Raw genomic sequence first — 26,033 nt, forward strand, 5'->3', positions numbered from 1 at the left:
TTCAGCATGAAAACCTGTTTCACCGTTGTGCTGTTGATTCAGCTTGCATTTCATTCCTGTTTTGGCTTGAATGGGATGTTATATCCCCGTGAGTCCGAAACAAGAAATATTCAAAGTCTTGATGGCATGTGGAACTTCAAAATAGACCTGTCATCGAACAGAAATGCTAGTTTCGAAAACAAGTGGTACAACGCCCCCTTATCCCAGGTGCAATTTTGTTCATCGAGATTAACATTTCAGGACATTATTCATTATTTTGACATTTATTACTGGGGTCAGTAAATGTTATAATGTGGCAAGAGTTGGGAGGACTTTCCTTTGGCACTGTCACTAACCCTAACCCTAACTCTAACTCTATTTATTATAAGTATTTATAATGTTCTTTATATGTGACAGTGCCAAAGGAAAGTCCTACCGTTTTTACTGGCCTCGGTGGCGTCGTGGTTAGGCCATCGGTCTACAGGCTGATAGGTACTGGGTTCGGATCCCAGTCGAGGCATGGGTTTTTTAATCCAGATAGCGACTCCAAACCCTGAATGAGTGCTCTGCAAGGCTCAATGGGTAGGTGTAAACCACTTGCACCAGTCAGTGATCCATAACTGGTTCAACAAAGGCCATGGTTTGTGCTATCCTGCCTGTGGGAAGCGCAAATCAAAGAGTAGCCCATGTAGTGGCGACAGCGGGTTTCCTCTCAAAATCTGTATGGTCCTTAACCATATGTCTGATGCCATATAACCGTAAATAAAATGTGTTGAGTGTGTCGTTAAATAAAACATTTGTTTCTTTTTTTGGTTAGGGTTAGGATTAGGTTTCATTCAAGGATATCAACATAATGTTCATATTTCATGATCCAATATTACAACAAAATTCAATACCCCAATGCTATCTCTAGGTGTAAACAGAGATTTGTTCTTGAATTCTAGGTAAAAACAAAGTAAACAAACAAACAAACAAACAAACAAGAAAGTATTAATTTTGTAATATTTACGTGAATATAGTCCTGTGCACCGAACAATACAAAAAAAGAAAAAAAAAGAAGAAAAAGACTAATTTAGTTTAATCATTTGCAATTTCATACAGAATTTATTTGATTTCAAGCAATCAACAAGTAGACACACACTCTTAAAATAACTGCACCTATTTTTTTTAGCTGAAGTCAATTTTATTAACATTGACACTTTGAAACAACAGTGTTCTTGAGAGTTTGTTGGGAGATGTTCTGCTATTTCTTTTGCAGAAAATGGGTGAGCTGGTTTACATCAACAGGTAGGTAGAGGAGTGGATTTCAGCAATGTCGTTCAAGTATGTCCTAGATATGCTAGATGGGCGCAGAATCAGGGCCAGTCCATTCTTGGAATTCCTTTCTGCTGCCAAAACTCGCTGAGGAGTTGCATTGTCATCCTGCACAGTGGCACCTGGTCCCATGGCTTGTAGATCAGATTGGATGAGGTGGCACATAAACTAGTCTCAGTAGGGCCAGTTAGGGAGTCCTGAATGACGTTGTAGACAGGTGTTCAGACCTTGAGTGAATGCCACCTCACATCATAGTGATTGACCTCCCGAATGGCAACTCAGATGTTGCTTTCTGACCCTGTGCCAGATGCATCTTGTGCCATTATTGGATTCGTCCTTGAGAACAGCCCTGTCTTTAGAAGATGGCCATAAAATGTCAATGCACTGTATTCACATGGTCTGCATTAATCAGCTAATGTCTCAACATTGATCGCGCACTATGGATATGTGCAGGAAATGATCATCTTGTGGATGCTAGGAGTGTGCTCACACTATAGTTCTGTCAATGGCATAAGTTACATGTTCGTTGAGCCACTGGATGATGGAATGGCTCACTTGTAGACATCTTGTTACTTCTCACATGGATTTGCCATGGTTCAGCCATGCCAGGGATCAACCATGGTCCAAGATGCTCAGTTTACATCTTTTTGTCTTGGTTATCCAAAATCAGATTTTAACAAAATTTATACCCACCCAACTCTGATCAAACATGAAAAGTCTTATAAAAACAGGAGTTTAACCAGCACCATATGGTTTTTAGGTAGGTGCCTTGCTGGTCCTGTAATTCCAAAAAAGGTTTATAAAAATCAAAACAATTTTGGATTTTTTTAATGCATTTGTGACATACTTTCTTCTGCTGGCAGCCAAACAAGATGTGATTAATAGGCAGTTTGCAGTGCTTTGACCATGTCTGTAACCTTTTCATTGTCTGAGGGTTTTTTTGCACTTTTTTGAAAAAGTAGGATAAAATTCCATACTGGCCCTTCATTTATTGTACATAATTTCGAAACAAAAATTAATAAATAATTTTGGTTATTTTCCAACTTTGATACATCCCTGTTAATCTGCATTTGAAAAAATAAATGATGACATTTTGTCAAAAAGAATACAGTAGCTATTGTAATTATTGGGTTAAACATGTTCATTTTTTTCAGACTGGTCCAGTAATTCCAATGCCAGTGCCATCAAGCTACAATGATGTTACACAGCAGAAGGAAATTCGAGACTTTGTTGGGTGGGCTTGGTATGATCGTCAGTTTTATGTCGACAGCCAGTGGAAGAATCGGAGAGTTGTGCTTAGATTTGAGAGTGCCCATTATTACGCAGTTGTGGTAAGACCAATATTAGTTGATCGTTCCTGGTCAAGTCACAGTTATCATTTGGATAAATTACAGGTTCCTGGTCAAGTCACAGTTATCATTTGGATAAATTACAGGTTCCTGGTCAAGTCACAGTTATCATTTGGATAAATTACAGGCCTCTGAGAATTAAAAATCTGCGTAAATCATTTATGGGTTACACAAAAACACATTCAGGAAACCAATTTCGTTTTAACATAACCCATAATGAACTTGTAAATGATGTCATAAATTCAATACATAAAAGAAAAATGGGTTACGTAAACTATACTTGCGTGAGTGACATGCAAACGAAACTATCGATCTCGCAATTTTCAGAAGCTTGAATTGCAATTCACAATTATTAAAATTTTCACAAACATAAATTGTAAAGCATACTCTTTCTTTTCTTTTCTTTTTGCTACCCTGACATCCCTTCTAGATCTATGTGTACATAACAAAATAGGATATTTTTATTGATTTTTTTTTTAATTTTCGGTTTTTAGTTGGCATTAACCCCATTTCCCCATGTAAAACATTGATTATTGTGAAAGGCTTTTTACATTGATTATTATTAATTCATGATGAATACAATACATGAAACAACCATTTACCAGCCTCAGTTGTCCTAGACAGACAACACAGATTTTAGGTGGGTGTTCAAAATGGCATGCTTTAATCTAGATAGCATGAAATAAAAAATTTAACATGTTGATAAAGGGCACATCAGTAATGGATGCACTAATGCATGAATTATTACTTGCTTATAAAGATCACTTTAATCCAAATTTGATTCTAACAGTTATTAAATATTCAGGATTCGAACTTAGGCATTTATTACCTACAGCAATTTTGAAATCTTTGTCACAGGTAGAAATGTTCACCCATGGAAAGTTTAGTAACTACTTATGACAGTTTTGTTTGTATTTGCAAAAATTTGCCCCGACTAAAGGCAGGGGTTCTAGAATTTTATAAAACGTCCACTAGCCAGTGTTTTTAAAAATGTACTAGCCATGATTAAAAATGTACTAGCCCTACTTTAAATAAAATACAATTTTACTAATAGTAGCAATCAGATATATCACATAAAGAAGCAGATTGAGCTTAGAAATCCCAAGACTGGGGTGGAAAGAGGGGGCAGGATATTACAAAATCATTAAATGTAGCATTTGACAAGGGTTTTTTCCACTAGCCGTCGGGCTAATTGTAGTAATTATTTACTAGCCCATCATTAAATATCACTAGCCATGGGAGTGGGGCTACCATAATCTAGAAGCCCTGCTAAAGGCCCTAACCTATGGCAATTCATATCACAACTCTGGCAATTGCCGCCTGTGCCTTAGTTAAGTTAGAGCCTTGTATGTTTACACATGTTTAATTAGATCAAACTTCTATATGAATTTTTGTTGTGAATTCAGTGGGTTAACTCCAAATTAGTGATGATTCATGACGGTGGACATCTACCATTTGAGGCTGTTGTTAATAACTTTCTGGACTTCGATGGAGTGAATCGTGTGACTGTAGCAGTGAACAACACCCTGACACCCCACACCCTGCCGCCTGGGACCATAACCTACAAATCAGATCCAAAGAAGTAAAGATTTTAAAATATATATTAATTGGAATGAAAAAATCACTCCTGGGCTCGTGCTTATAAAACTTTTAAATAGTCCAGATTCGATCTCAAATGATGTCACACGCATACAATTTGTGTGGCGTTGCCATGATGTTACTATTTCAGACTCTATTAGAGTCTCGAGTCTAGACTCTAAAAGTTGCACCAGGGCCCGTGCTTATAAAACGTGTAGAATCTAGACTTAAGACTCTAATAGAGTCTGAGACACTAATGTCATGACAACGCCATACATATTGTATGCGTGTGACATTATTAGAGATTTGAATCTAGACTCTAAAGTTTTATTAGCATGGGCCCAGGCCAGATATTAAATCCCACATTATATAACTTTGTATGGAATACTAGGCTTAGCCTGCTAGTAAACTACAGTTGGTTTTCAACTCCATTTGTTCTTTTGTTGTTTTTTCATCAGTATATTTATTACTGAAATTTTTGTTTTAATACACAGGTAGGCAGGTTAGGGAATCACATACAAGCATGGCAATTGTAGTCACTGTGGCTGTCTGGGATACGGTTGGAAGAAGTATATATGACAGGATGTAATAATGCAGGGTGGTACATGTACCTAGCCTAAATAACTAGTGAGGGGGATAGTTGAAAAGAATTATGGTACAGTAATTTATATAGTGGCTTCTTCATCTAACCGAAAAAGAACACTTTTAAACTAAATAGAACACCTTTCATGGTCTTCTTTGCTTGGAGTTGCATTTTCCCGCTTTTGTCCATGCCAGGTACGTCTTTGATTTATATCAACATAGAGATGACATGGAGCTCAATATTGCAGGTTATTATTTAGTATATGTTTAGATATATATGTTTATTGTGTTTATGTTAATTCTAAATCTAACTTTAACTTTTAACTTTATATATTATTTGACCATCTTCTAGTGAGAGGTTCAACAGTAAATGTGTGTTTATTTATTTTCATTACATCTTATTATATATATTTATTCACAGATACCCTCCAGGCTATTTTACTCAAAATTTGCAGATGGATTTTTTCAATTATGCCGGACTACACCGACATGTCAGGCTGTATAGCACTCCCACAACCTACATTGATGATATAACAGTTACCACAGACATCCAAGGCACAACAGGTATTACACAGATATGTCAGGCTGTATAGCACTCCCACAACCTACATTGATGATATGACAGTTACCACAGACATCCAAGGCACAACAGGTATTACACAGATATGTTAGTCTGTATAGCACTCCCACAACCTACATTGATGATATGACAGTTACCACAGACATCCAAGGCACAACAGGTATTACACCAACATGTCAGGCTGTATAACACTCCCACAACCTACATTGATGATATGACAGTTACCACAGACATCCAAGGCACAACAGGTATTACACTGACATGTGAGACTGTATAGCACTCCCACAACCTACATGTACATTGATGATATGACAGTTACCACAGACATCCAAGACACAACAGGTATTACACCAACATGTCAGGCTGTATAACACTCCCACAACCTATATAACAGTTACAAAAGACATCTAAGACACAACAGGTATTAGTTTAATAGAAATACTACTTCATGTATGTCTGTTCCATTGTAGTGTACAAAAATTAAATATTGTTCAAAATAAGTATGGGTATTCAAACAAAACACGATGCACAGTAGGTATTAGTTTAAACTGGACACCCATGGTTTAGAAAGTAAAAAGTCTGGTTTTAAGGGATATCCAATTTACAGAGTTTCTTTTCTGTAGTGATATTTAAAAAGGGACCAAAAAATATCCGGGAGATACAAAAGTAACACATGATAATAGTAACAGTGTAATATTTTTTAAATTCTATAAAGTCAGGCTTACTTACACGGACACTATTTTCAGTCACTATGTTTTGCTGACCACAATTTATTTAGAAACAAATTGCAATTCATATACCAATTTTTTTTCCCCTGTTAGTAAAACAGTCAAATGTATTATCAAATTAGCTGGCACAATCAGCTATTACTTCTTTGCAATGAACAATCTATTCTGCCATTATGTCTGAAAGTGAAAATACTGAAAAGAATATTTTTTAACCTTAAAATACCCAAAATACTTAAATGAAAAAGTAAATTGACCATACTTCTTATTAAAGCTATTATCTGCCCATCTATTTATCATGTTTTTATTTTCATTTTTTTTATCATCTATTACTAGTATGTACCTGGTCGGAGTTGAATGACCGTAAAAATTTTTTTTCAACTTCCCTGTAATTCTGTCATTAATAATTTACCTTTATTTGGAAATTAATCCACATTTTATTGAGTGTATTATGGGCTAGGCAGCACTCTTGTACTTAGTCTGTAGTAAGTTAAAATTTCAATTTATTTTATATTCATTCCTCGTGTTAGGCATTGTGCACTACAACATAAAACCACAGGGCGAAACAACTAGTCCACCATCTGTGCGAGTGGAGATCATCAATAAGTCGGGTCACTCAGTCGGCAGCAGTAACCAGATGTCTGGAGACATTCAAGTGAACAATCCAGAGTTCTGGTATCCATACACCATGAATCTTAAGTCGCCAGCATACATGTACACTCTGAAGGTATTATCAGCACTTTAAAACTAATGTCCCCATGAGAATTGGTGAAGGGAGCACAATAACATTAGGACTGTCTACCTCTTCTTTCTATTCATATGTCTTTTGTCTATTCATATGTCTTTTTGTCTATCCATTTGCCCTGTCCATCCTTCCATCCATCCAGCCAGCCATCCAGCCAGCCAGCCAGCCAGCCAGCCATTCATCCACCCATTCATCCACCCATTCATGAATTCATGAATTCATCCACCCACCCACCCATCCATCCATCCATCCATCCATCTGTACATTCATACCTGGGAAATTCCATGAGGCTTTGCAGGATAATTCAGATATCCGACGTCATTAACTAGTTATTATCTTTATCCTGCAGACCATAAAAATTAAGGGGAAAAGCTATTATTTCTGTTATTTGAGCCACATTGCAAAATGACATATAGAGGTCAAATGAGCAATTTTATAATGTTGCTATGTGTATGACATAGTAGCAAGATATGACTTTGCTTTATCTGTCACCATATTCTGCCAATAGAAATGGTGGATGCAGGATAAATAAAAAAGATCTCTTCCTGTCTATGTGCATGAACCTTAGTTGAATAAAACCATCTTTGCTGTCACCATATTCTGTGATTGCAGGATAAATAATTCTGTCAGTAGATAGTGCTAAGAACAATGTTCTTGAACCGTAATTGAATAAAACCATAAACATTTAATGAAATTACTAAGAGTAGCCTGCATTTATACCCATTGATAATTGTAATTATAATTACCACCACCTTTCTGCTAGATATGGCACTGTATCAACAGAATAAGTATTTGAGTTTATTGTAGTTATTTAATTTAGGTAACGTTGACATCACCAGCTGGACCAGACGTTTACCGCCTGCCATTTGGAATTCGGACTGTCAGGGTTACAAACACCGAGTTACTGATCAATAACCAACCTTTCTACTGTCACGGAGTTGCCAAACACGAAGATTCAGATGTTGGTTGTTTGTATTTCTGCTCATTGTCTTGGATACAGTTACACATTGTAGATTTATTCCAGTAATTCAGGCCTAACATGTCATAGAAAACAACTGAATAGATCAATAGGTAATAATTTTAGTATAATAAAGATTTTTTTTAAATAATTAATTATGGGAAATTTGATTAGTATATAAATTAATAATTGGCAGATTTGCTTCAGTTTAAATGTACATGTATTTGATGATACAATTATATACAGACAGGAGTAGTCCTTGTTGTCTTTGGTTTAGTCTAAAGAAGAATAATTATAATATGATATATATCTGGTAAAGCCTGTAGATAGTAGAATTTCCTTAATTAGTAGGGTTTTTTATTTTGAACAAAATTAGAGTGTATGGTAACTATGATTCATGGATTTAGTAGCCCAGTTTTACAAATATTTAAAGTGACCAATGATTGATGAATTTTTAACTGAAATTTAACTGAGATATTTCTGTTTAGGTAGTTCCAAAAAGTCGTGTAGGTATTGTTTAGTACTGTAACACAAATGTATCATCTTGCAGAATAGCAAACTTGAGTTACTGTAATTATAATTTTATTTTTTCAGATTCGTGGTAAAGGTTTGGACTATGCCCTGATTGCCAAAGACTTCAATATGCTGAAATGGCTTGGTGTCAACTGTTTTCGCACGTCTCACTACCCATATGCAGAAGAGATTTTAGATCAGGCAGACCAGCAAGGCATAGCCATCATCGATGAGAGTCCAGGTGTCGGAATTACAAAGTGAGTCAGTCTTTAAACATGTTGCATCCCAGTTAGCTTGTGCTTGGGATGTAGCTCAGAGCTCTTGCCTGAGGATCAACATATTGATTGTTTTTGATGATCTCTGTTTTTCCCAACCCAACCAGTTCCCCATGACTGATATATCAAAAAGGATCACTTGGTTTTTTTTACGGTAGGGATATCCTGTGTGGCAGTTATTATTTGGATATGTTACTAACAATTGTCTTTGAATTAAGCAAATTGTAGCATACTGGCATTTATTATCCACATGGTTCAACATAACTGAGTTAATAATAATCATACGAAGCACATGTGTAATAACAATGGTGATGACAATGGTGATGATGTAAATTTTGGGAAGCGACGTCATAACATCATGTTGCTTCCCCAGACCTAGCTAAGACTGTGCATTTGAAATATGACATCATTTCGTCATCTCCTTCTAGTTATGGCTAAAACATTTTGAGTTGGGTTTTGGTATTCATAAAGAAAACAGCAATAATAATATGGATAATAAAGAAATTATTACACTCGCGTTTGAGTCATACTGATTTTATGAAACTCGTGTCAGGATTCATGTATTGGCCTCGCTCTTGCTTGGGCAATACAAAAATCCTGACACTTGTTTTGTAAAATCAGTACGACACACAAGCTCATTTAATAATCTCTATTTATATTGAATGATTATATAGAGAATAATTAGTTAATGATGTCAGATATTGGCTTTATCCTGTGAAGGTGAGGATGCTAAAGAGCCTCACGGAATTTCTCATTCGGCCTGAACAGTATAAAGCCAATATCTGACATCATAAACTAGTAACCTTTATCCTGCACACCATAAAATTATGGGGAAAAGCTAGTATTTCATTATTTGAGCCACATTGTACGATGACCTAGAGGTCAAATGAAGGATTTTGTAATGTAGCTATGTGTGTGACATCACATGCGTCACGTCAAAAGTCATATCCTGCTACTATACAGATATGACTGCTTTATCCATCATCGTATTCTGTCAGTAGAAACGGTGGTTGCAGGATAAAATAGAATTCAGATGCCTTTGTGACTTATACAGTTCACATATTATATGATTTGTTGAAATGTGTTTACCGGTAATTGTTATCTGCATGTATTTAGCATACAGTGTGGAAGATGTAAAACTCATATTTACATATAGCAAGGTGTAGTTGTAAAACATAAACACATTTTCAGCAGTTATCTGATCATCAAAGCTTAGTTATACAAATTATGAAAGTTAATAAATTCAGTATCTGGATGAAAATTAATATCAATATTAGATAATAGTTAAAGTTTATTCTGAATAAAAACAGACAGCATGATTTTCGTATTTGACTCTTTGACATAGTTCTGTTTATTAATGTAACATATTTGTTTCAGAAATGACAATTTTGGTCCAGTGTCTTTAGCACACCATCTTGAAGTAATGGGAGAACTGGTGAGAAGAGACAAGAACCGACCATCTGTTATCATCTGGTCAACGGCAAACGAACCAGCATCAAGTAACAAGCTATCAGAAGCTTACTTCAAGTAGTTTCTTATTTCTAAATCTTGTTATCTTAATAATTATGATTAAATTACCCTTCTAAAAAAAGATATAATCTGATGTAAAAAAAAAAAAACCCACAAAGTTAAAAAAATTAGGAAATAAATTATGCAATGAAACCTCTCAAAACTGGACCCTCTGTAAACTGGAATTCTCTAAAAAAAACACCCCATTTTACATGGTCATTTTTTAAAGTTCAGTTCATACAATAATCTCTCTAAACCTTAAAACCAAACTTTTTACTTGGTCCAGTGGGTGTCCAGTTTCTGTATACAGTGAAACCTCTCAAAACCGGACCCTCTGTAAACCGGAATTCCCTCAAAACCAGACGTTTTTCGCGGCCCCTTTTAAATATCTACAAAAGAGAACCTCTCTAAACTGGATACCTCTTAAAACCTGACGTCTTACTTGCTCCCGAGGGTGTCCGGTTTAGATGGGTTTCACTGTATATATATTTATAAATATTGATAATTTATTGACATATTTTGGGGGTGTCAGTTAATTGACATATTTTAGAGTATGTGATTTATCAAATTGGTATTTAAATATTTTTTTTAATGATGCAGTGAAGTAAATGATATTAAAAAGCAGAATATATGTTTCGAGAAACATTTGAATTAATTCTTATGTCAAGTATTATTTTCATTGCAGATCTGTAATAGGACACACTAAAACTCTTGATCCCACAAGACCAGTGACGTTTGTTTGTAATAATATCGATCATACTGATTATGTAGTGAGTATGCTGTTACATTTTGTAAATACATGCATAAATATAAGTCGAGAATTGTCATTCAGGCCCTGACTGATCAAATGTTAGTTAAAGCCGCACACCCTAGTTCCATCCAGCGAAAATAAATTATAATTTGGTTAATCTACAAACCTGTAACACACTTAGATCACGTTTTTATCAAATGGAGTGAAAAAGCAGGTTTTATATCGATAAATACCATGGGAATCCCCATGTCCCAATTGCTTGAAATAATTTTGAAAGTTAGTATTCTGATGTCACCGGTAGATGTTGCTCGAAGCACAACAATGCCTACGTCACGACAAATTTCACAGACTTGGGGTGCATTCGTTTCACCTCTCCTGGACATGTTCCAACTGTTCTGTCCTGGTTGTATCCCCTCTCCAGATAGGTTTTAAGGGTTTGTAACGTTTTATATTGAGACACTTACTTGTCTGAACTTTATTATTACTGAAAATGTTCACGAACTGTGAAGAAAAATCTCACAAATGAACAACAACAAATCGGATGTTGATTGCGCGAACCGTGCACGAGAAAACAAACCGAACCAAAATGATAACGGTCACGTGATATACCAACGTCTGTGACATTGAAATGGAAATATCCCTTCTAAAAATAGATTGGACCTCGCTTGCTTAACGGTTTTTTCTCGACAGAACGTCTTGTGAAAAAATTCAAAAAATGCATTTCTTGGTTTTACAAACATCAGGATTACCAAAAAGCACTTCAGGTGAATGGAAATGTGTATTCTAAATAATAAAATGTACCGTATATCTTCGCCTGTAAGTCGATCTCGGCTATAAGTCGAGTCCCTAATTTCAAGCCCTGAAAACTTATTTTTTTATTGACCCGTTTATAAGTCGACCCATGAAAAACTACTTATAAATATTGAAATATTTCTTATTTTCAGCACATGAGAACAATAATATTTGAACAAAAAATAATTATTTTACGAACTTCGGTTTTCACTTTTGTACATCGCAATATGATCAGACTATTCCAATCAAACTATCATTATTACATAGCATCAAAACGAAATATTCCCTTAGTAGAGAGTGAAAGCTGTTTGACTGTTACTGTATAGTACTGTACAGATGGTTTTGTGCACAGACAACAACTTTATTTATAAACACTGACAACAGATCACTACGATAAAACTGAAAGTATCACGTTTTCCCGCCATATTAATACATGTAAGGAGGATAACTCTGGAAAGTACACTGGTTTTTGTACCAAATGATGTGTGTCCCTATTGCTCTAGATAAGTGAACTGCAGAGATCAGTCTATTTTAAGGGAAAGCTTAGGTCTCACTACACAGATCACTTCCGGGTGACAGTTCATTCATCACGGTCCACTATAGTTCCTAATTGGGACACATGTTATGGGTCACATATTCACTTCTAGCAAATGGTGAAGAATTAAAACAATATGTATGTTTAATGGTAAGCCTTCTGGCTGTATTTTGCCCATGTTATTTTGTAATATTGTGCATCGACCTTTTGGGACATGGGTATATAGCGCAAGTGACAGCCGGAGTGAATCGGTTAATGAACCACCTATTCGGACCGGTACTACAGCCAGATGCGGTCATATAGCAAAAAAACTGAGACGGAAATGTTCTCAATTTTGGAGTGAAAATAAATGCTTATATAATGTATGTTTGCAATGGTGTATGTTGTTAGTGCCAACGAGAACCCGTTCTATGGGCAATCTTCGCTTGAAGTTGGGCAGTTTAACATGGGTTTCAATGGCAGATGACATCTGTGTAGTGAGACCTTAGTAATATTCATGAAGTTAATCACCGCCAAAACATTGTTTGAACAACCATTAATGCCAGTGACCAGATTTCAAAATAAACTCAGGCAACAGGTAGTTAGTATTGTTTACATTTTTACTATTAGTTATGACTGTTAATTTAACTAAGTGGACTGTTGTCTTGGCATGTGAGTGAGATCGTACGCCTTTTCGCATAACCAAAACCGTTCTAATGCCAAAAAAAATAGGTTATAAAAAATAAATGTGTCAAATTAACATATTTGAGTATAAATACATGGCATACTTCAACAATAAAACTTGTAAAATAATCCCCAAAACAGTAATATTTTTTGGTGAAATTTTTTTACCCTCTTATAAGTCGACCCCCCAAGTTATAAAATAATTTTTGGGTGAAAAAAATTCGACTTATAGGCGAAGATATACGGTAAGTAAAGTGCAATTTTATTTGTGAAAAATGGGGTTTAATAGCGAAAAACAACGCCGTAATGGTTAACAAATAGCCGTAACTAGGGTGTGTCCCTTTAAGAGACGTTTTCAAAACCAAGGACTCGATCAATACAAATAATAATTGAAAACATAATGTTGAAACTGGATTTAGAACAACCAAAGGTATCAAATCTAAAGTTTTATTTTGCATTTGTGCAAACGTAAGTGAAAGAAAATATTCGGCTAACCCAGGATTAATTTAACTATGCTTTAAACAACTGGGATACGGTTGTTAGGAGGTTAACACGCAACAATAAAGTCGAGAACGATCTTTCATTGTTGACAATATCTGATAAAACAAAACAACTCTACATACACAGTGATCAGTTGTGTTTTCAGGCCTCGATGGCACAGTGGTTAAGCCACTGGACTACAGACTGGTAATTAAGGGTTCGCAGTCCGGTACCGGCTTCCACCCAGAGTGAGTTCTTAAAAACTCAATGGGTAGGTGTAAGGCCACTACACCATCTTCTCTCTCACTAACCAACTATAACAACTCACCCACTGTCCTGGACAGACAGCCCACATAACTTTGGTGTGTGCCCAGGACAGCATGCTTGAACCTTACTTGGATATAAGCACGAAAATAAGTTGAAAGGAATGAATGAATGAGAATCAAAAGTTTCTGTAAACCAGTTATACGTTATTAGGGTCTCCACGAGTACTCGGACACGGACTGAGTCAAGCAAGACTTGAGTCTGTTCACAGGACTTGAGTACCCATGCAGTTATATTGTTTTAACTTCATTTTGCACATGTTTGCCTCTGGTTACATTATAGGGCTGTGAGACGTGGAGGTAACACAAAAGTCGAATGTGTGGAATGTAATACAATGACATGATTTGGTTTTCATATTCAGTGCTGGAATTAGATGCATAATGTTAGTTTATTGTATTCATTAGTCTCATTACCATCTAGTGTAGGCTAAGTGTCAGATACACGGGTCTGTGTCAAGTTTGACCCTCAAGTACTCGTGGAGGCGCTATCAGTTATGCCAATAATATTACAGGTAACCCATTTAATCAGAATAGTGATATATAGGATTCGTCACGAGTATTTTTTAATATGGAAAATATCAACAGAGTCTTATGTTAATCGGTATTTGTTGAGGCTCTGCTGAGACAAATACTGAGTAACTAGACGAGGTTGATATTTTACATATTAAAAAACACGAGTAGTGAATTCTATTTATCCTATAACACTTCTAAAATAACATTTTAATTAATTTTTTAGAAAATCACACTACTAAAGTCACCACCATCGATAATATGATGTCATCACGATAGCACAGATTAGTTTGACATCACGCACATATCTCTGAAAACGTTATGCTCAGGTATATAGGTCTTGTTGGCTTGTAAGCTTGTAAGCAAATGACCTATACACAGCAACACATTACCTAGAGACCTTGCGAATTTGCATACCATTATTAACCGGGTTAATAAAATAAATTATCACATGGGTTTATGACATGGATATCATGGGTAAGTTATAGGATAAATGAATGAATAACAAAGTAGTCAGCATTAGCAAAAAAACACGTTTTGTATAAGATTTAAAAAAAAAAAAAACCCAACATTTTTGTGTGAATAATGTCTATATTTCTCAACAATGATATTGATGTTACATTGGCAGAGAATTAATGCTTTTATATTAGCCCCTCCTGTCCCGGAATTTGTCACTGGCAAAGTCAGAGGCTAAGTCTGGGGTGGGCGTGCCTGAACCTAAGTTGGATATTGGCACATTAAAACAGTCCTGCATCCACATTATATTAGCAAAACTCGATTCCAATGTCAGTATTTAAAGTCTTTAAAGAAATACATTTAAAACATGTTACTGTATATCTGTCCTAGTATTTGTGATAGCCACTGAAATTAGTATATAATCAGAGGCGGATCCAGAAAATCCATTTGACATGAGGCGGAATGCCAAGGGAACTTTGGGGGAGGTTTGTGAAAAAAGAAAGAAAATTAATATATAATAAAATTATAACTGTCGCAAAATATAGGTGGGGTGGGCCCTAGATCCGCCTCTGATAATGACTGATAACTACAGGTTATAAAATACAGACATGATAACTTATAGGTTACTACAAATTTATCAAATTTACAAACTGAATCATTTTATGATTAAAAATCATATGCATATCCAATTTTTTCTGTTGTTTTACCACAGGTTCAGTTTGTGGACATCATTTGCCTGAACCGTTACTTTGCCTGGTACAGTGATGTGAGCCACACTGAACTCATACAGCTCCAGTTAGGCAACAACCTCGACACGTGGAATCAAAAATACAACAAACCCATCATGATAACTGAATATGGTGCAGACACAATTGCGGGATTACATAGGGTAAATTCTTTACCTAAATTTTAAAACATTATTAGCAGGAATTTATGCAGAAGGGGTGGGTAGGGTGTTGAGTCATGTATCCCCAGAAAATATATTTAAAAAAAAGAACATTCTGAATGGGAGGGGGGTTCAACCCTTAAAATCCCCATCCGACATGTACATGTCTTGATAATGATTTATTTATTTCCAAGTATATGATATTGTTGTTACCCTGTGTGTGTTTTGTTTTATAATACAGCTGATAATTGTAAATAAATTTGAAATGTAGCAACTTTTATTGTGTCCAGACAAAACTGTGAGCATGGACTGAATTTTTAGTCGTTGGCAATTTATATAAATAGGGTGAGACGTAGCCCAGTGGTAAAGTGCTCGCTTGATGCACGGTTGGTTTGGGATCAATCCCCATCAGTGGGCCCATTGGGCTATTTCTTGTTCCAGCCAGTGCACCACGATTGGTACATCAAAGGCTGTGGTATGTGCTATCCTGTCTATGGGATGGTGCATATAAAAGATCCCTTGCTGTTAATCAAAAAGAGTAGCCCATGAAGTGGCGACAGCGGGTTTCCTCCTTCAATATCTGTGTGGTCCTTAACCATGTCTGACGCCATATAACCGTAAATAAAATGTGTTGAGTGCGTCGTTAAATAAAACATTTCCTTTCTTTCTTTATATAAATGTGCTTGCTTGAGGTGCTTGCATCGCAGGATTGAACCACCTCGGTGGATCCATTCAACTGATTGGGTTTTTCACGTTCCATGCTCCACAAATGGTTAAAGGCTTTCCTGTCTGTAGAAAATTGCATATTAAAGATCCCTTGTTGCTGATGCAAAAAATGAAGCAAGTTTCCTCATAATTACCAAATGTTTGACATCCAATAGCTGATGATTTATTAATCAATGTGCTCTAGTGGTGTACAAAGTATGCTGAGTGATTTTTAAAACTTATTTAGGACCCTTCCTTTGTGTTCACGGAGGAGTATCAGGTGGAGTTTATGGGAGAATACCACAAGACATTTGATGCTAAAAGAGGAAAATACTTGGTTGGTGAAATGGTTTGGAATTTTGCAGATTTCATGACAGTTCAAGGTAAATCTTATGCTTTTCATAAATCAAGTAATTGTTATAACAGTTAATGTAAATTTGATTATTGCAGTCTAATTAATAATAATTAATGGTTGAACATAAAATTGAAGTTAAATGTTACTAAAAGTTCTGTTTTTATATTATATACCATACATCATAATATAAATATAGTTCATTAATAATGAGTGTTGTGTTTTGTATGTGTGTGTGTGCATGTGTTTGTATGAATTTGTTTGTGTGTTTTAATTGAGTGAGTGAGTGAGTTAAAGTATTTACGTGCATATATGCCATGAAGGTTTCACGCACGCCTATCATGGGCTTAATCTCTGACTTTCGCCAGTGACTAAGTCCAGGACGGGGGGGGGGGGGGGGGGGGGGGGTAAGTTTGAAGTGGACGGAATTTGGAATAGAAAATTTAGTAACAGTCTACATAGCCTAAGTACGCGGACCGACTAGTAGACACCAAGGAAGAGCTGAGATCTAATTGGCTAAAGTTGAACTCCTTGGGTATAACTATTAAAGCCTAAGTCGACGGAGAATAACCTGCACCCCAATCATGTCTGGACTAAAAAATTAAGTCCAAAAGTAAGTTTGACTGCTCGGCCTAAAAGGTTTTAAGGTGATTTGAGCAATTGAACAGTCGCCAAAGTAAAGTGGAGGTTACCTGTCCTAGGCGTGCTGATGAGTGGAGTCGTGGCAAAACAGGGGATGAAGCGCTTCCATTTCTGGTGTTGTAGATGGCTGATGACGCTTCCGTAGTCGTCACCGAAGAGAGCCTTGATGATCCGATGAATGGTATGGCTATCCATTTTGCTGATCAGGATCGCTTGGCGGTAGACATGTCTTCGGCGTTGAGTGACGACTAGCCTCGCCTTGCTGGTTGGAGACTTGATGGAATGCAACTCAAAGTCGCTTCCACCAGGGAGGTGATGTAATTCCTCATCCAGTGCTCCACCCAACAGCGTTGCCTTGTCCTTGGTGTCGCCCTTGATGAACTTATGGAAGCTGGATCTGATCTTGCCGATCTGTACTTGCCAGACAGCTTCCAAGTCCACAGGGGCCGGAGGTGGTGGTGTCTTGGGTTTTGGAGGAGGCTGGGCCTTGTCTGGTTGGTTGCTCGGCTGAGCGACAGCCTTCCTCTTTCCAGCGGTGACTAATCGGGCCTGTGGCATGGCATTTGGTGGTATCGGAGATACCGGCCAGTTCTGCCTGGGCCACGTGACAGTCGGCGATGGAGGGTCGTTGGGTGTCTCACACACCGCAGTGTTGAGTGGATCCCTGTCGTCGGCGATGGAGGGTTGTTGGGTGTCTCACGCACCGCAGTGTTGAATGGATCGCTGTCGTCGGCCGGCGGTTCCCGTGGGACTGGTCGCGTCGGCTCAGGCTGGGCTGGGGGCGGCGTCGCAGAAGGGACCACTGCTGGCGGTTGAGCCGCCAGCTTTGGTCCCCCCTGTGCCATTCCTGGCGCACTCTTCCTCTTCCTCCATCTCCTCTTCTTTGTCGGGGTAATCGCGTCACCATACACTAAGGTCACGGAAGCCCATGACCCAGTGTACGAGATCGATATTCCAAAAGCTTCCCATAGCTGCGTATAAGTCCCCCCAGGTGGGGGGGGAGCAAGCCAAGAGCACATTCAGACATGTCTGTTCTCATCGCGATACAGTAGAGAAGCGCGTTTTAATTGAAGTTAAATGTTACTAAAAGTTCTGTTTTTATATTATATACCATACATCATAATATAAATATAGTTCATTAATAATGAGTGTTGTGTTTTGTATGTGTGTGTGTGCATGTGTTTGTATGAATTTGTTTGTGTGTGTGCATGTCTGTGTGTTTGCATGTGTGTGTATGTGTGCATGTATTTGTGTTTGTATGTGTTTGTGTGTGTGTGTGTGTGTGTGTGTGTGTGTGCATGTTTGTGTGTGTGTGTGTGTGTGTGTGTGCGTGTGTGTGCGCACTTGCACACATGTGTGTATGTGATTCAGCAAGTTCACACTTTCATTTGTAACATTTTGTTTTAACCAGGAATCACCCGAGTTGTTGGAAATAAGAAAGGAATTTTGACCCGTCAGCGCCAGCCCAAGCACGCTGCTTTCCTCCTGCAATCCAGATATCACAAAATGTTTAACTGTAGTAGTCCCAAAGACACAAGACTTTATTTCCAGAGCATAAATGTATCATAATGCTCTGTTCTCCATGTCTTAAGAAATGCAATGTTACTGGGACTCAATTATTTACTGGTGCTACGCAAATTACTCTCCCAATCTGCTACTGCTTTATTTGTCTTTACCTTAGTGTTGCTTTATTGGTTTATAAATGTGTCATGTTGCTGTATTCCAGCCCTCGAAATTCAGAAAATTTTGCAATGGAATTTAGTACAAATAATAACACAGTATATACATGATCATAAGAATGTCATTGCAAATATATATTGCATCGCTATTTGCAGTGGCACTGATGATATCCATCATGAATTTTCGAGGGCTAATATTCCTATGATTCACGTTCATATCAGATGGAATAGGGAATACTAGAGAACTGATCATTTCTGAGGGCAAAAAAATGATTCTTCTGACAGTGTATTCTTTGAGGTTTTATTACATGAGATAGCTGAAATGCTTGCTGATATAAAATACTATAAGAATGGTTTCACTAGCTATATAGAGAATAACTAGTTAATGACGTCAGATATTTGCTATATCCTCAGCGAGGCTCTGCTGAGTGGAATTTCTCATTCTGCCGGAACAGGATAAAGCAGATATCCGACGTCAGTAACTAGTTATCTTTATTCTGCAGACCATAAAAATTAAGGGGAAAAGCTATTATTTCTGTCATTTCAGCCACATTGTACGATGACCTAGAGGTCAAATGAGCAGTTTTGTAATGTAGCTATGCATACGTTGTCATATTAGTGATGTCAAAAGTCGTAATCTGCTAGTATACGTTTATGACTTTGCTTTAATCGGTGATCATAATCTGTCAATAGAAACAGTGGTTGCAGGATAATATGTTATTTGATGCTACATCACCAATAATAATTTGTGGAATTCAGTGCACAATTAAAAAAAGTTCACAGCATATTCCTACTGACCCCATTTCCTCACCAACATCTCCTATACCTAGCTATGTTCACCTTGGGTGGCTACTGCTGGATTCATCCATTTTTAATAGTCTGTGTATAAATGTATCTTGATGCTATAGTTCCTGTGGTTTACCTTGGTGGCAACAACTGCACTAATGGTTGCCACATACAATTAAATGTACGTGTGTCATATTATATTCCGATGATTTACCACAGCACCCACAGCTAGATCCATCTATTGGCTGTAGTTTGAATGTGCTGAGGTGTTATGAACCAAACATTCCTTTCCTTTCCAATCATGTCTGATATTTGCAGGCATAAAGCGAGTGGTTGGGAACAAGAAGGGGGTGTTGACCAGACAGCGCCAACCAAAAGCTGCAGCTTTCCATCTGAAGACCCGCTACACCGCAATGTTCAACAGTACACAGTCTCTCCCCAATCATATACCATTGTTTATACCACCTATTGGCTAATAACTGTGCTTAGAACATTTAATATCAGGGATTAAAATGATATCTTTTATAAATCAGGGTTTCTGATAATTTTTGGGTTTGTTTAAATTCCTCGAACCCATAAACCTTACAGGTATGCAATTTTAATTACCTATCTTTAGATTTTAAATGATTTATCTGTGATCATCGACATAATTTAATATTACAATGTTTTGATATGAATTGACAATTTTTTCTTGTGTTTTTTTTTAATGTAAAACAATTAATTATCAATCGGTTTCATAACACAACATAAAAAAAAATTATTTTCCAGTTTTGAAAATTACTGTAACATTAGCAAATTCCATGCCTTTCCTTTATGTTTATGAACCCAGTAAATAATTTGTGGATTTTTCAGGCCTCCCAGCCACTTGTACATATTAAAATATAGGAATTTGCATACCAAAATATAGGTTTTATAGGAATTTTGAGGTCAAATATAGTTTTATAGGAAAATTTGGACCGATTGTCACGATTATAGGCATTTTACACGGATTTCTAAAGACATTTACATTACTAATCAGGATTAGATTTTAACCATTTTTTTATAGGAAAATTTGGACCGATTGTCACGATTATAGGCATTTTACACGGATTTCTAAAGACATTTACATTACTAATCAGGATTAGATTTTAACCATTTTTTTCAGGGTGATAACAGGACTACCTGGCTTTCATTTCAGATAGTCCCTTGAAGTTTCAGGTGGTCCATATTTTTAAACTATTTGTTTTATCTCGAACAATCTATTATTCATTGTGATCCATTATTGATAAACTGACTGTAGATATATGTAGAACTATTATAATTGTTTTAATCAAAACATTTGTTTAATGTTAGATAATAGATTCAACATAATAACTATTATTAAATGATGTAACCTGTGATGAATAATTGATTGAAACATGCAGTTTTGCGTTAAAATGGTGTGGGGAGGGGGGGGGGGGGGAATGGCATTTTTGTAACTCGGTGGAAATTAATATGCACCGTATCAGTAATTTTCATATCGGCATTTCTGTTGGCACACCTTGTCTAAATTTAACTCTGATGATGCGTGTACCGTTTTACAAAAACCTGTGACAACTGCCAATCAATATATTATTATTGTTTTGCTGAGAATGGTAAATTTCGTAGTTCTTTCATTCTGACATGACGTTGGTAAATTAAACTACCATTCTATGAAAATGTGTGAGGAATCCGGCGGTTATGTTCCGAATTCAAGATGGTTGTATTTTGGCGGAAGACTGCATCAACTACAAAATGTGTAACTTATGCATGTTCATTTTAGCATGGATGCGGTAAGAGTTCGGACCAAAATAATTTTCATCGCATAATGTACATGAATGTGATATGATGGGGTCCAGTAAAGTTATACTCAATATAACTGTTTTCTGAACAAGCCTGTTTCTGCTGTTTGAAATAGGTCAGGAGATCCACAAAATGTTACATCTGTGCTAAATAAATTTTAAAATTCCAGGTGGTCCAACGGACTACGTGTTTGCAGCTTCAGGTAGTCCTGTTAATTTTTAGGTAATCTCAGACTACCGGACTACTGTTAAGATCGAACCCTGCTAATGGTATGTTCTTACCTTGCGTATGTACACAAGATACAATCTCCTACCTCAACAGTTATATACCAAGGCTTGCCAGCAGTCCACGCCCATATCCAGGATACTTTGAAAGTTGGTGCATCTTGTATCAGTAATATATCCTCCTCCTCACCTCATCAGGTGAGCAGTATCTTGATTGGCACTTGATACACATCTCCCACATTCAAAGTATCTTCTAAATTTCTGACAGGGTGGCTACCTTTCACTGCGAATTCATCAGCATTTTGGCAAAGCAATTGAGTCAAATATAGGAAATATAGGAAATCAATCTTAATATAGGAGTTTTATAGGATCCTATAAAAAATATAGGAAATATAGGAGGTCTGGGAGGCCTGATTTTTTACCACATATAGAAATTAAAATATGAAATATAGCTTCTAACCCTATATTATAATTTTCTATTACAGCTTTATTACCCTTAACTTAAAAATTACGTATCTATTTTTTTCTTAAATTATCAATTTTGGCAAATTCGTTGTCGGGAAAATTCAGGATTTTGTGATGAAAAAGGGGCACAAAATTCTAAAACGGTAAAATTGATTTTGTCGAAGGCAAATGAACTGAGCCACCTGATAAAACTTGAAATGTAGTCAACATGAATACACAAAGCAAACCATATTTGAAAAAGGTGCATGGTCCTTTTAGCTTGCTAAAAATATTTTAATAGTACCAAACTTGGATTATGCTTTGTATACATCTGAACAACAAAACCGTAAGTCTTAAGGTAAGACATGATCAGGGTGTATCTGCATAATGCAGAGTTAAATGGGCATTTAGCAAAATAGTGTTTGATTCCATGAAACTTTATCTGGTGCCTTCTCTATAGGACAGCCACTCCCAAAGAGATCCTTTACTAGAAGTTTCATTCCTCTTGCACTGCCACAAAGAGGACTGCCACTCCCAGACTAGTTTACTAAATCAAAACTAGCACTGGACAGAGCTCTATAGAATACAGTTGTTATTATTACCTGCACCAGCAGTTTGTCAATAAATTGATTATGTATAGAGATAGCTTTTAGTAGAAACTGCTCTGAACACGTAGGACATATGGGTCTAGTTGTTCAAAGCATGGATAAATTAACCATGAGGTACCATGATAATAATTTTTGTTTGAATATTTTTGATAAATACTAAAATCATACAAGATTGTTATAAGGATGTTCCAAGTTCTTTTCAACTTATCCTGACCTCAAACTCAGGTATTTTCCACTATGGGGAACGAAAGAAGCTGCCATCGGAGCACAGGCCTCATTGGAAGATTTTAAGCCATCCCATTAGCTGTTGGGATATTCAGACCAGTCCATTGTTCCAGGGGGAAATGTCATTAGTTTGAGGTCAGGATAAGTATTCATGAAAAGAGAAAACAATGCAAGTTTTTACACAGTATTGATCTAATATTTGTCACATTTTTCTCTTTACCACCGGGTAAGCTAAACAACTGGCCCCTGTTTGTACTTCAACAAGAAATCCACTCCATATTAATCTCTTTGGGGATGGGACGTAGCCCAATGGTACAGCACTCGCTAGATGCGCACTTGGTCTGGGATCAGTCCCTGTTGGGCCCATTGGGCTATTTCTCATTCCAGCCAGTGCACCACGACTGGTATATCAAAGGCTGTGGTATGTATTATCCCGTCTGTGGAATGGTGTATATAAAAGACCCTTGCTGTCAATCGAAAAAGAGTAACCCATGAAGTGGCGACAGCGGGTTTCCTCTCAATATCGGTGTGGTCCTTAACCATATGTCTGAGTGCGTCGTTAAGTAAAACATTTCCTTCCTTCCATATTAATCTCAATTTTAATAATACTGTTAATATGGCCATGTTTAGAAAATAGTATTAGTTCATGATTATTGAAGATTATTTACATTTTGAAATCTTTATTATTTTAGATTCTGAAGCAATTTACATAATGTTGACAAATGATCATAATCCATGCAAGTATGTTGTTATATTTTTAACTTTTATATTTTGATTTGAATACAAACTGAATATATGTATGTCCATTATTCTTTGAAGTTAATTTTGCATTTCATCTTTGTTATGAGCAAAAATGTGTTGAACTTGTATATTAATGAACAGATGTCCATATTTGAGTCTATAGTGAGCACATAGCCTATACTGAAATGGTCCTAATATAGTTGGAAATGTACAATACTTAAACAAAGGTAATTTTTTATCATTTCAGTTTACTTTGTCACAATTTTATGCACTAAAAAAAAAGCTGAAAAATAAAATATCTGAAAACTTGGTGCACTAAATTTAAAGGGTAAAAATTGCTTTTGATATAATTAAATACTATTTGCATTTTATATTTATATTTTGATGATCTCTGTGAAATGCAATCACTCCGTCTTCTATTGGAATTTAATCTGAACCCATTGTATTATGAGTTAATTAAACTGTCATGTGAACAGCTTCAAACATTGGTTTACAATATCCATTTAAAGATGGTAATGATTATTGGAAACAAATTCCAAGAAACAAGAAAATACTTTCTAATGGACCAATTAACCTTTAAATTTAATGTTAGACTTTAAACAAACAAAAATTCCTCCCAGGAATTAAAATAATTCAATATCTACAAATTTAAATTAATATAAAAATGAAGTGTACCAATAATTATAGTTTGACACTTTAAAATAAAACAATTAGTTTTCCAATTTATTTAGCAATTTTCAGTGTACAGAGTTTTGCTTCAAGAAAGCACCAACTATTATGCAATATCTATTTTCAGTATTTAAATAAATTAGGTAAAACCACAATTTTTTTATTGATAGTATTTTTTACAATTTTATGTTTGTTACCATATATCAAATTTCTACAATTTATGTAGCAGAGATTTCTTATTGAAATTAAAATTATACTGTATTGCAGTGTTTGGTTAATTTATTTACTTTAAGCTGTCAGAAATAAAAACAAAGAAATATCAATTAATTTATATACTGGATCAGCCGATTGTTTCATTTGTATTTTCAGTCATAAGCATATGTTTTATAAACATTGAATGAGAGCATCAGCAATTATGTCTCACTACACAGATCACTTCCGGGTGAGAGTTCATTGATCACGGTCCACTATAGTTCCTAATTGTGACACATGTTATGGTTCACATATTCACTTCTAGGAAATTGTGAAGAATTAAAACAATATGTATGTTTAATGGTAAGCCTTCCGGCTGTATTTTGCCCATATTATTTTGTAATATTGTGCATCGACCTTTTGGGACATGGGTATATAGCGCAAGTGACAGCCGGAGTGAATCGGTTAATGAACCACCTGTTCGGACCGGTACTACAGGCAGATGCGGTCATATAGCAAAAAACTGAGACGGAAATGTTTCAATTTTGGAGTGAAAATAAATGCTTATATAATGTATGTTCACAATGGTGTATGTTGTTAGTGCCAGCGAGAACCCGTTCTATTAGCAATCTTCGTTTGAAGTTGGGCAGTTTAACATGGGTTTCAATGGCAGATGACATCTGTGTAGTGAGACCGTACAACAAAGAACTTTATTCTCCACAAAATTTATTGAACAAAAACTACCCCACCTAAATTTTAATCACTTGTTTGGTGATACACATAAAAGTACCGGTACAATAAGAACAGTGATATAAATAACAGAATATCGGTGTATTTACTAAGAGATTTTATAGTACACGTAACACGATTGGGAACTGTAGGTTTATAAATGTGTTGGAATTCATGACCAGGTTAGAACTTTGTCCGAACCTGTAAATGGTTTATCAAACACTATTAATACTGGTTTCGATGCATATTCTATCAGCAGTTTCCACCTTGACAGTACATGCAACAACCCTTGGTGCAGCATTGGATAGAATAAAAAATAATTAAGAATAACCACATGCAAAATGTGCAGACCTTAAATCTGTGTCTAGAACTATATTGGATTTTGAGGGAAAATTAGATTTTGTTTTTAGTATTTAACATGTTTTTGTTTTTTTTACACCACATGCCTAGTTCTTAAAGCAATAAAATTGAAATAGTCCCACAATAGACAACATGGCGGTTTTTAAAATTACTTGACAGTAGATAACACAAAGTCTACCACTTCTTCTTTTAAGCAGATTGGCTTTTGTAAAGCTAACTGGTCGTTGGAATATTTATTTTCCACTTTTTCCACTAGTCTTGAAAAAAAAAGAGACCAAGTAAGGTTTGACCAGTAAAAATTAATGTAAATTGTAGCCATATAAACCTTAGGCCCACAAGAAAGATACGACATTGTTCTCAGAGATGGTACTCAT

At 36.1% G+C, this 26,033-nt stretch overlaps 1 protein-coding gene across 2 annotated transcripts; it reads left to right on the top strand.

Moving 5' to 3' along the window:
• Window positions 1–24,634, top strand: LOC121367829 (beta-glucuronidase-like). Of its 2 annotated transcripts, none has more exons than XM_041492217.1 (12): window positions 1–207; window positions 2,448–2,624; window positions 4,049–4,224; window positions 5,224–5,366; window positions 6,638–6,834; window positions 7,673–7,813; window positions 8,405–8,580; window positions 9,976–10,125; window positions 10,793–10,877; window positions 15,330–15,506; window positions 16,456–16,591; window positions 18,614–24,634. In XM_041492217.1, exons 1-12 carry the CDS (start codon window positions 7–9, stop codon window positions 18,769–18,771), a joined length of 1,917 nt encoding a protein of 638 aa, XP_041348151.1. In that variant the 5' UTR covers window positions 1–6; the 3' UTR covers window positions 18,772–24,634. The 2 variants fall into 2 exon arrangements, with proteins under 2 accessions (XP_041348151.1, XP_041348152.1); XM_041492218.1 differs by lacking the exon at window positions 1–207 and adding an exon at window positions 1,240–1,266.
• Window positions 24,635–26,033: the final 1,399 nt, after the last annotated feature.

Source organism: Gigantopelta aegis, chromosome 3 (genome assembly GCF_016097555.1).
Source record: "Gigantopelta aegis isolate Gae_Host chromosome 3, Gae_host_genome, whole genome shotgun sequence".
NCBI lineage: Eukaryota > Metazoa > Mollusca > Gastropoda > Neomphalida > Peltospiridae > Gigantopelta > Gigantopelta aegis.